This window comes from Corythoichthys intestinalis, chromosome 14 (genome assembly GCF_030265065.1).
Source record: "Corythoichthys intestinalis isolate RoL2023-P3 chromosome 14, ASM3026506v1, whole genome shotgun sequence".
Taxonomy (NCBI): Eukaryota; Metazoa; Chordata; class Actinopteri; order Syngnathiformes; family Syngnathidae; genus Corythoichthys; species Corythoichthys intestinalis.
In genome coordinates this window covers 53,226,753-53,239,769 of record NC_080408.1, presented here as the reverse complement: position 1 = coordinate 53,239,769, position 13,017 = coordinate 53,226,753, and the positions used below count along the sequence as shown (strand labels likewise).

Here is a 13,017-nt window from a genome sequence, read left to right as displayed (position 1 = left end):
TTGACTTTCCAGTAATGACTATGCGGTGAACGAATTAAAAAATGAAAGGAAAGGACTTTGTCACATATTTGTTAACGTGGAGCCTATCAAATGCTGCTCAAACAGACAAAAACACCACACAAATCTAGCGAGCATGGTTTAGTGTACTACTTTTCTCAACAGACTCGGGACTATCTATGACGACATACTATCAAAATTACAGTAATTTAAAACACGGGTAGCAACGAGGCAAGCAAAAGCTGAGCTGCGGTCGCGTGACAACAGTGAAGGGGGCAGAGAACTGTCACTATATGGAGGCTTCATGGCAGCGATATTTACCTCATATGTGCACAGAAAAAAAGAATATTTAGTATGATCACCATAATACTGATTTGCAATGAAACTGTATATACATGTCAATTTTTTCCGAGTGTTTTATTTTTTTTTCGTGTCAGAGCGTGTCGAGTGTTGGTTGGTTTGACAAATTATGTCAATCCGTCCATCATGTGCTACTCGAGCGCCCAAAAACAACGCACACGGACACGGGAGATGTCGCAATATGTCTACCTTTTTCTTAACAGACTAATGAGAGTAGATAGGCGACATCGTAAAGAGCAAACAATTATTTCTCGTCAGCATTTGACGATCTGAGATGCGGGGACGACAGGGGAGCTGACCGGATTATTTTATTATTTAATACCAGTGCAAAAATTCAATACGATAACCATAATGCGGATTTGCAATGAAACTGTATATACATGTCAATTTTTTTCCGAGTGTATTTTTTTTTTTTTTTTTCGTGTCAGAGCGTGTCGGGTGTTGGTTGGTTTGACAAATTATGTCAATCCGTCCATCATCTGCTACTCAAGCGCCCAAAAACAACGCACGCGGACACGGGAGATGTCGCAATATGTCTACATTTTTCTCAACAGACTAATGAGAGTAGAAAGGCGACATTGTAAAGAGCAAACAATTATTTCTCGTCAGCATTTGACGATCTGAGATGCGGGGACGACAGGGGAGTTGACCGGATTATTTTATTTATTAATACCAGTGCAAAAATTCAATACGATCATCTTAATACTGATGTGCAATTAAACTGTCAAATATCAAAATGTAGTATTGTTTTTATTTCAGAGCAGCACATTTGACAACTAGCTATTTACACTTATAGTTTTAACAATAGTGACCAAAAATAATAGTGATGAGCATAAAAACAAAAATACAACAGAGCGAGAGGTAAATATGATGTGTTGGTCGTTCCATATTTAGAAATTAAACTTTCGATTTATTTTTATTTTCGTGACAGCAAGCATGCTGCGTTGGCTGGTAGCAGCAGCATTGTATATGTGATCAAGAACATGCTAAAGAAAGTCCGTGCCCCCCGACCCCAAACCCCCACTCCCCCCACGAAAGGAAAATGTTTAATCGTGTCCTAAATCGAAATGCAATCACGAGCCATGACTTTGAGCCCATAGAACTAGGACAAACGACGCAGAAGTTCTCCCTCGCTTTTTGCAGCAGCGGGAGGGAGACGAGGCTTTGAAAGCAGAATGATATTGCCTGTCACTCATTTCTGAAACTACGACGAGCGTCCAATGAGGAGCCTGTGTGCAAGAGAGAGGGAGGGACCAAGCAATGTCACTTCCCGTTCAGTTATACTGCGAAGCGGTCTTTGGTGATTCGTTCGGCAACGTCACTTCCCGTTCACTAACCGAATGATTCATTTGGGCGGGGAGGGAGATGAGGGGGGCGAACGATTCGTTGAACGATTTGTTTGAACGAATCTTTCTACTGAACGAACCGGAATGGATTCGTTTACTCAAGTGAACGACAGATCCCGTCACTATCTTGATGTAGTTTTACTCAGAGCCGTGGAAAACAGAGTTGCAACATCCCCATAGGGATCCATTATACGATTTTACTTCCGGGTAGCGGAGCCTCGGGTAGTTCCAAACATCGCTTCGAAGAGGGCAGACCGCATTCATATGAATGGCTGGTTGGAAGCATATTCGGAGGTAAGATGATGAAAAAAAAAAGATTCCTTTTGAATTTTCAACAGTCTGTATTCTATCAGAGGCACTTTATGATGTATGCGTTGAGCTTTATTTGTATATGCGTGGCGTAATTATACATATCCAATTTCACTGCTACGCTGACGACATCCAAATTTACATAACCACACAACAAATCTCGCACAGCACCCAATCCACACTTCAAAACTGCCTCAGTGAAATTAATTCCTGGATGCAAGAAAACTATCTTCAACTCAACAGTAACAAATCAGACACAATCATCTTCGACCCTGCAGCCCACATCATAGACAGTCATTTTTCCCTCACCATCAACAACTGCACCCTGCCTCTCTCAACACATTCCCGCAACCTTGGTATCATTTTTGACAATAAACTAAGGGGCAGTTTACATGGCGACTCTGCGACACAAAGACGCAATGACTGAGTTGCGGACTCGCCTCGCGTGCATATGGTGCCGGCAAAGACGGAAGGCGAAAACGAAAAATTCTGAATCCTGCCTCCAAAGTGAAAGAATCCGATTGCCGGGGGTTGAGGGGGGCTTCCTCGGCATGCATATCAAAGGCTCCTGCCACGCGAGACCGCGCTGTTAACGGTAGCACTTGTACACGTCACATTGGGCGTGCGCAGCGCTGCTACTAAACATTAAAAACAGCAAATATGGCAGAATGTCAGCTTTAATTTATTGTTTTAATATTATTTTTAAATTAAATATGTTGAATGTTTCAATTTTTGTGCCTTTTTGAACAAAAGAAAAATGACATCGCTTCGAATGGGCGGGCATATTTTTTTCCGGGCTGAGGGAGCTTGGTGGGGTCAAAGTGCATCATTCTCTGTCGCCCGGTAAATCTGCACTGCCCCCTAGGGCTTGGCATAAGTACTACATCGCTTTCATGCGGAATTGCGACATTGTTCAAATGGAGACGCAAATGCAAATTTGAAATTGTTCGTATTCTCAGAGAGTCATCATGTAAACGGCCCCTAAGATTCGACCACCACGTCAACCATATCACAAGAACTGCCTTCTTCCACCTCAAGAACATAGCCCGTCTTCGCCCCTCCCTCACCTTCTCTGCTGCTGAAACCCTCATCCATGCCTTCATAACCTCCAGACTTGACTACTGCAACAGCATTCTCTTCGGTTCTCCATCCAAACTCATCAGTAAACTACAATATATCCAAAACTCCGCTGCACGCCTTCTCACCCGGACCCCCTATAGGAACCACATTACCCCCGTCCTCCACAAACTGCACTGGCTTCCTATTTCATACAGAATTCAGTTCAAAATCATCCTTCTCACTTACAAAGCACTCAATAACTTGGCCCAGCCCTACCTCACAGACCTTCTCTGTCCCCACACCCCTTCCCGACACCTCCGCTCTTGTAATGGAAACATCCTCGCACAGCCCAAACAAAGAACACACCGAACTAGGGGCGACAGAGCCTTCTCCGCTGCTGCCCCCTCCCTTTGGAACTCACTCCCAAAACCCATTCGTACCTGTTCAGACCTTCCCACATTCAAAACACTGTTAAAAACTCACCTTTTTAAACTACCTTTTAACTTATAATTATTTTCTTTGTTTTGTTCTGTTCACGTTGTTTGCTGTTTCTGTTCCTACTGTAAAGCGTCTCTGAGCATTGGTAAAAGCGCTCTACAAATAAAATGTATTATTATTATTATTATTATTATTATTATATATTTTATCTTGGTTGACGAGCGATTTCCTCCTACTTTTTAAGCTGACTCTGCTAACTGGGTATGGAGGAACAAAGCTGCCAAAATTAAAATATTAATTAAAATAAATAAAGCAATAAAAGGCTAAATAAAAACAAATATAAATATAAAAATAAATGATACAAAAAATGTAATATAAATACACAAATAAATATGGAAATATATAGCTAATTAAATAAAAGTAGAAATAAAAATGAATATATCGTCGTGTTGCTATGTACATAATTCACTTAGAGCAGGGGTCGGCAACCTATGACACGCGTGTCAGCACTGGCACGCGAAGGGTTAACCAGTGACACGCGAGCGCATGGCAAAACAAAACAACAAAAATGCGTCTTATGTTTATTGTCAGTTGTATCTTTATCAGTTGCTGAAGCGCCCCATCTTGTGGCCGTTTTATTTATTGGTTCTAAAACAGTAGAAGAAAAATGCAAATAGGAAGTTCTTCAAATGTGATTCAGTGTGTTACATGGCAGCTCCACTCTCACAACTTCTGTGGCATTTGTGTTTGTTAGAGCAACGTCTGTGAGTATTTTGTTGTCAAATTGAGAATTTCACTCTTTATATTGTCTTTAGGTTGCATGTTTGAGGGGAAATGTGTTTGATATTTCTAATTAAGAACTACTGAATACAGGCTAATTGTGTTTGCATATATGGATGGCATTTATGTTATTTGCAGCATTGTTGCTGATTGCATGTATTTTTTCATTGTTTTAGTGTCACAAAAAAGGAAAGAGAGACATAAAGGATTACTGAAAACATCCGGAGTGTGAACCTTTTCATGTTTAGCTGCTTGGATAAGCGGAAGCGAGCCCATTTACAATGCGCCTTTTTACTGGAAATCAAGGCATTTTCAGATGCGCGCCCTGTTATTTAGGGGCTTTACGGGAGCGCCCCAGTCACCCACTCTGCCTGTGGCGTTATATGCGAGCAGTCATGGATTTTGAGCACACCTCCAGCTCTTCCTCTATTTCTCGACTCCTGCGCTTGTCGGATTTTTTTCTCTGCGCGTTTAATTCAGCCCACGCTACTAACGTGTCACGAAGCCGACCAATCAGAGAGCTGGCGGAAGTACACTGTGTTACTAATTGCACTTTTTGGTAATTGCAGTGGTTTCAACTCTGCACCGTAGTGTGTAGTAGAAAGGCGATTAACGTGGCTTGTTGTCATCGATTCGCCCGGTGCTTACTTCAGAGAGGTGGTGATGTGTATAAAAACACAGTGACACGTTGGATGGCATTTTGCTGGAGACTTTTATTAACAAAACCAAAACCATCATGGGACACAGCCACTTTTCAAGGCGCTCTTCGCACAACTCTCTCTCTCAACACCTTGTTTCGCTGCCTCTCTTTTTCTCACCCTTAACTAGTAAGCCGGTCAAATTGTCGGGGACAGCGGCCCCTTGGGGATGCCGGTAACAACTGGTTGGCTGGTTACTTCCGCTAGCTCTGTGCATTATGCCTCAAGAGCGTTGTGTGTGTGTGTCACACAACAAGTGTCAAACGCCACTATGAGACAAAACATGAAAATTCATGGAAAACAGGGCCAGGGATCACATTAAGGTAGGCATCTTTTGTATTTGTTATATAAAATCTAAAATTGTGCATGGAATTCACTGTTAGTGAACAAGACAAAGTAGTCGCCTGTTCTGACTTTGAAGGTTAAAACAGCCCGCTCTGTACTGTGAGAGACCTGCACTGAGAATCACGCTTGTTCCCGTTTTCTTGCTGGGTTGTGTGTGTGTGATATGTTTACATAAGCTGATGCTCAAGTTTTGATTTTTTCTACAATATACATTTATTTTTTTAGTTATTTGATAAAGAATGGTAGTTGTAAGATTTCAACGTATGTTCATGTTGTTTTCTTTGGAGTAAAATTACAGCTCTGTTGAATATAAAAATTCAGATGTGCGTCATTAATCTTGGTGTGGCACACTGATTGACAAGAAAATTTGAAAGTGGCACGCCACACCAAAAAGGTTGCTGACACCTGACTTAGAGGAATTGCTGTGAGTAGTTCCGCCAGGACCCTTTTAGGTGATATACTCGGCTCTGAGTTCCCTCGTGCCTCATGTTTGTTGTGCGAGTTCTGCTCTTGTGAGAAATAAATGTTTTCAAGTTTTGACCATAATACTCCACCTCCGACTCCTTCCTAGCACTACAATATATACAAAAATAAGAAATCACATACAACATTTAAGAATTAATACAAAAATAAATGTGGAAATAAATACAAAAATAAATATATTGATTGTAATAGATATCAATCAATAAATAGACGCGCTTTTCCTTATATTTACTTATTTCATTGTCAGCATGCAAGTGGAAATGTTATTCAAATGAGGGGGCGGTCCTACATGTGTTGAACTATTCACCCCATTGGTAGATCAACATGCCTTTGCAGTAGAGTTCCAAAAAATCAATTATTACATGCATCGCGATTCGACACGTGACAATTCGATTACGATTCATGAAGGTTCAAAAACGATGATTTTCACTCATAACTTTATGCCAGTCGCTCATAGCGAAACGAAATTCAAGACACGTCTGCGGCCCGCAAAGGGTATGACAACACCTGGGGAAATGCTAATATTCCATCATTTATCCATAAACGAATGCCTTTTGGATTCATATCACGTCACTTCGTGTAATTACACACATCGCAACATCAAGAAAATGAGAGAAATTTGGGTCAATTTCTAGCTAAAAAGACCCGCCCCCGAGATCCCAGAAATCTGGCAGATTGTGTGCGTGACGTCAAAACAAGGAGACAACCGGCTCAGTGCTTTAGTACTGAATGGCGGCGATGATGGCGGACAATTACGTTTCTAGTTGCAGCGACGAATCCGACGTAGAAGGACGAAACGAGTGTTCATCTAATGGTGATGAGGAGAGATACGAACCTTTCTGTGGTGTTCTGGGTTACCAATTTGAGCCCAAACGAACGCCAATGCAGCCTAATGAAACGGTCATTGAGGGGAGCAATGACACTGATGAAACACCGGCAGCAGATCGAGTGGGAAACACAGAATGGTTTGTTTTGCATTTCTTTTTGTGAAGCTGATACACGACCGCAAATTAAAGTAATATTTAGAATGATTATAATTTTTTGTGCTATATAGGTTTTCGCTTTGCCAACAGACACAAATATGAATGGGATTAAAGGATTTGTTCTATATATTTTACGAGCGATAATAAGTACATTACATGGTAAAACACAGGCCAGTTAACAAAGGTTTACACAGCTGACAGCTTTTCTATGATCATCTCTAACGTTAGCTATTGTGATAAGGCTATGTACACATGATATATACATGGTGTAGCCAGTCTAAAATTTCCCATCAAATTTGTTATTGTACAGTGCTATACTTCACGTATTACTCATAATTTGTTGTAATTTGTTGGTGCCTGGAAAGTTATAATTATTAGGCAGCTTAGCTGTTGTCGTTGTCATTTCCGATGCAGTTGAAGTGGGACAAGAACGACACGACACATGCGTTTTGAGACAATCCACACTTTATTTACACACGTGCAATCCCTAAATAATCAAGCCCGGTGACGTCACCCTAGTGCAACCCGCCCCAACAGTCTACATATGAGAGCACACACACACCCCCGTTCAAACCAACACCCCCACTTGCTCTCATAATGTACAGGTCAAATAGACTAAACATATTAGCCATTTGGGATTTGGCTGCTACACTACAAACCAAACATAAACTTTCCAAACTTCTGTAATTTCACCTTGGTTGCAGGCTTGGTCATAATATCAGCAACCATATCTGCTGTTGGACAGTATTTGATGGTCACGTTACCATCGTTAACAGACGAACGGACAAAATGAAAACGGATATAAATATGCTTACACCTCTGGTGATTTACAGGGTTTTTAGCCAAAGCAATGGCTCCTTGGTTGTCTTCTAAGACTGTTGCTGGTGTATATTTACATTCCTTGTCCATGTCCTGTAAAAAATGTAAGAAATACAGACACTCTTGAGTTGTTGCCGCGAGAGCCATATATTCTGCCTCACATGTGGATAACGCAACTTTGATTTCCACGATACTGCTGGGCCTTGTTCCATTAGACTCACACAATAGCCCGTAGTACTGCGCCTATCCTTTAGATCCGCTGCCCAGTCAGCGTCACTATAGGCTACAAGTTTAAGTGCTTCATCAGTTTTCTTGTAAGATAACTCGTAATTGGCTGTGCATCCTTTAAATATCTAAGTACATGCTTGGCCGCTACCATGTGATGTTGTTTTGGTTGTGATAGGTATTGAGATAACCTACTCACTACCAAACATATGTCTTGTACATGTCATCACATAGAGCAAGCTGCCTGTGATTTCCCTATATCTCTTAGGGTCTGTAAGCTCACCATCACCATCTAGTGTTAGCTTTTGTTCACACGGGCTAGGTCTGGGCTTACACTCAGTCATACCAAATTTTTCTAATACCTTTAATATATATCGGTGTTGACTCATTTTCACAATCCCTTTTGTCTGCTCAAAATCAATGCCCAGGAAATGCTTCAGTTGCCCCAGATCTTTCATTTTAAATCTTGCCATGAATATCCTCTTCACACTCTCAATTTGTTCATAATCTTTACCCGCGATGAGTAAGTCATCCACCCAAACAATCAATATGACTTTTTGACCTCCCGCTCCCCTCCTGTAGACACAGTGGTCAGCAGAGTTCCGTTCAAATCCAATTTCACTGAGGTAGTCATGCAGTACGTGATTCCAGTTTCTTCCTGACTGTTTTAACCCGTACAGTGATTTGTTTAACTTACCCACCAGTTCCTCCCCAGTTTCTGATTTGATTTGAAAACCCTTTGGCTGCTCTATATATACACCACAATCAATAGGTGCATTCAGATAGGCAGTCTTGACATCCATTTGGTGAAGAATGTAGTCATATTGAGCTGCCAATTGTATCAACGTACGTATGGATACCATGTTTGCAGTTGGAGAAAAAGTCTCCCTATGATCTATTCCTGTCACTTGATTGTACCCTTTTGCAACATATCTGGCCTTATATACATCGGACCCGTCAACATTACTTTTCATCGTGTAGACCCATTTCCCCCCCACTGCTGTCTTGCCCTGTGGTAGGGTTGTTAACGTAAACGTGTCATTCTCCAGAAGAGAGTTTACCTCCTCCTCCATAGCTTTAGCCCATCTATGGGACATTAGGGAACTCATAGCATCCTCAAAAGTTTGGGGTACACCGCACACCATCCTGTAGCAATAATCAATGTTAGTTAATACCTGGTCATCATCATAATCACACACATAGTCCTCCAGGTATTTTGGAAGTTTCCTTTCTCTTCTAGGATAGCGCATATTCTGATGATCTTCCTCACCTCTTCTATCAGATTCTGGACTAAGCACTACCTCTGCCTTTGGACCAGACTCTGGGCTTTGTTTTGGGGTTTGACCCGACATGTGTGGTACGGCACTCTTACCATACTCATCTAAATCAGTCTGAGTTTCATGTTCCACAACACCATCGTTCATAATGAACTTCACGAGTCTGTGCTTTATAACCTTTCCCGTACTCGGGTAGTAAACGAGGTGGGCTGGGCTGTTCTTATGGAATCCTACAAAAACTCCCCTTTCGCACCTGGGGTCTAACTTCTTTTTTTCTTGCTTGTATGCATAACACACTGTTCCGAATGGCCTTATTTTTGACACGTCTGGCTGTTTTCCTGTAAGCATGTAGTACGGCGTCTGTTTAAAGCGGTTATTATAACATCTGTTACAAATTACTGCGGCAGCCATAACGGCATAAGCCCATAGTTCCTTTGGCAAGTTGCTCTCAATTAAAACACACCTAGCCATCTCAAATAGCGTTCGCCAATTTCTTTCGGCTGTCCCATTTTGATGGGGGGAGTAAGGGGCAGTAGTTTCGTGTCGTATTTTATTTCTTTGCAGTAGCGCTTGAAACTCTTTCCCGGTGTATTCTGTGCCATTATCTGACCTAATACACTTGATCGTCCCATAAGGGGCAACGTCGGCAATAAACTTCTCTGTAGCTTTAGCAGTATCACTTTTCGCTGTCAGAAAATACACAAATACAACACTAGAATAGTCATCAGTAAAGGATAAAGCATATCTGAACCCATCCTTTGCCTCAGGTTCAATAGGGCCGGAAAGATCAGTGTGTACCAACTCGAGTGCTGCTTTTGCTCTCTTGTCTGGCAACCGGTTCCGACTCTGAGCAAACTTCCCTTTTATGCAAACCTCACAGTTTTGATTTGACCAATTTTGCGGCCCTTTGATTTCCATACCCTTCACAACATGTTGCAGTTTACACACATCATCGTAGTTGCAATGTCCTAGAATTTTGTGCCATGTTTGTACATCAAAACAAGCGTGACATTGATCATTCTCACCAGTGCTGTAGGTGTCCAGATAATACAGCCTGTTGTACTCTTTAATGTTGAATCTGGTCCCGTCCTTGTGGATCACCTGGTCGCATCCCTGTTGGAACGTCACTGATGCTCCGTTGGCCGTAGCAGTCTTGACGGAGAATATGTTCTGGGGATAGTTCTCACATAATCACTGACATCAAAAGATTTAAGAGCTTTGACGACACCTTCCAGCCGGAGAAACACGTCCTGGAGCTGGCAGACGGGACCAGAACGAGCGGCGTTGCGTCAAAGAGAGGAGTTGCGGAGGTGTACCTGATGAACAGCGAAGGCCAAAGGGTGAAGGCATTGCTGAAGGGAGCACTGTACATACCATCCTATCCCCTGTGTCCACCATCAGGTCTTGTTGTCTGGACTGGTTGAGCTCTCCATCAACAATATTAAAGCAAAAGGCGTGCTCTTCCTCCTCAGTTCCTCGTTTGGCACCATCACGCCTCCTTCGTCTGCACGTAGTATCACTGTGACTCGTATTTTTACAAATATTGCACCACTGCCTCTGTCTCTGTTCACTAGTGCAAAAACGGGCAATATGCCCTTTTTGGTTGCAGGTGAAGCAAACAATGTTCTGCCTGTTCTCTCTTCCCCCTCCAGGACTTGAGCCAGTCACTTTCATCACGCCATCATCGGTTGTATTAGAGCCCAACTTCTCCGTACTTTCAAAACCTCTCAACTTGGTTTTAAAATCGGCAAACGTCATGACGTCATCACTCTGGGTTGAGTCATTCTAAACGGTTTGAATGACTCCGGCAATCCTTTCAGAATCATCGCAATTAAAAGTCCGTCACTGAGAGTCTCTTCCGCCTTTCATAGTGCTGTAATGGCCTTTTCTGCCCTGAGAACATAGTCTGTGACCGTCTCATTGATCCCCTTTTGGAGGGACGTTAGTTCTGTATACAACCTGATCACTCGCGGCTTGCCTTTACCTGCGCAATGACTCCGCAGTATCGCCTAGGCTTTTCACCCGTCTCCTTCGGCGTCCCTCATTACTAGGGAGAGGCTCTTGTCGTCAAGGAACTGGACCATTTCGGCGTATGCACACTGAACTTTCTCTTCGTACATTTCCGCGTCGAAGTCCTCAGCGGATGTGTCCGGCTCATGCAAGATTGCGTCCTTCAGCCCTTGCAGCTGCATTTGTCCCATGACTTCTTCCTCCCACAGTTCGTAATTCATTTCTTCTCCATCAAAACACAGTCTTAACCACCGGCTTCCAGCGTCTCGTCTGGGCCCATAACCTGTTGTCGTTGCCATTTCCGATGCAGTTGAAATGGGACAAGAACGACACGACACATGCGTTTTGAGACAATCCACACTTTATTTGCACACGTGCAATCCCTAAATAATCAAGCCCGGTGACGTCACCCTAGTGCAACCCGCCCCAACAGTCTACATATGAGAGCACACACACCCCCGTTCAAACCAACATTAGCTAACCACTGAAAATGTCGTATGAATAGAAAACATTCATTTCTATTTTAGTCTATGGACTTTATGATTCAAATTCACCAGTGTGATGGTCAATATTTTAATGCATTAATTTATTCACTACTTTGGTTAAAAAAAAAAAAAGAAACTATATTCTCACAGCTTGGCAAATAACTTATTTGTTGTTTTATTAGTATCTGTGGTAATACCTGTATTTTTCATAATTTGTCTTATAAATGTATGTATGTTTACAATTACAGCAGCATTAAAGTGTATCAGGCAGAGAATGTACTGGAATATACATGCTTTTAACGATTACATCTGAATTTAGTCAATTTATCAATTTACAGGTGCACATGTTCCAACTGTGTGGCCATGGGCACTCAGATCGAGAGTCGCTGCTGCATGGAGAGACCTCAGATCCTCACGAAGATGGAAGAGTATCGGGACCAGACAGATTCAGCATTGTCCTGCATGACAGAGCACCCTGGATTTACTGCTAACTGTCTGAACCAGTGGGTACTTGAGGTGGCGTACCTGCAGTACAAACAACAGTACAAGGAAACACTGGAACTTGCACAAAATGAGTAGGTGTACATACAAAAAAAATAGTATAATACATTTGCATGCTTTATACCTTGATTTATAAACATCGGGTTGACCATGAACTACCATTTTGAGACACTTGGGCAGTTCATGTGCTGATATGTCAAAGTTGAAAAAGCAAAACAAACCGATTTGACATAATCAATGAATAAAGAACCATTGTTTTGCATTGATATATAGATCTGCATTGATTTATTTAATATTGCATTAAAAAAGCATTGCATTCATACAATCATAGATATGACACTCTTTTTCAGGATATACAGACACACAGCTTATTGGCAGCTGGTCAGATGGTGTTGGGGAATCATTGGACGTAATAACAGAGTGACGTTACATTCATGCTGTGTGAGCAAAATAAGAAACACCTTCCCAAATGTAGAGGGAGTGTACACAGGCTTTAGGATGCCAGTTTTGTGAAATCACATTTTGTAAATTGTACAAGAAAAACTACATGTATATTAGAAATTACAATGTGAAGGACAACCTGTCATTGATTCAAATAATAATTCATGCCTCTTTTACTGGCATATTTATGTTGTACAGGAATAATGGAGAAATTATGAATAAATATGTCAATACATTTACACATGGCGTCTCTTCATCACTTACGATTTCTCATAGAACACATGTAATACTGGAATATATTTCCATAAATCATGCTTAACTGAATGTTTTCAAGATTATGTATATGGCAAATACATACACTGTAAATGCTAACATTCAAATTAATTAAATGTGATAAGTGAACTAAACTCAATTTTCATCAACCTGTTGTGAACACTACTTTTAAATAAGTAAGTAGTAAT

The 13,017-nt window shown here is 41.6% G+C and overlaps 1 protein-coding gene across 1 annotated transcript; it reads left to right on the top strand.

Moving 5' to 3' along the window:
* Window positions 1–1,744: 1,744 nt before the first annotated feature.
* Window positions 1,745–12,718, top strand: LOC130930420 (P2X purinoceptor 7-like). The gene is made up of 3 exons (XM_057858380.1): window positions 1,745–1,997; window positions 11,953–12,189; window positions 12,466–12,718. The coding sequence occupies exons 1-3, from the start codon at window positions 1,972–1,974 to the stop codon at window positions 12,626–12,628; spliced, it is 426 nt and encodes a 141-aa protein (XP_057714363.1). The 5' UTR covers window positions 1,745–1,971; the 3' UTR covers window positions 12,629–12,718.
* Window positions 12,719–13,017: the final 299 nt, after the last annotated feature.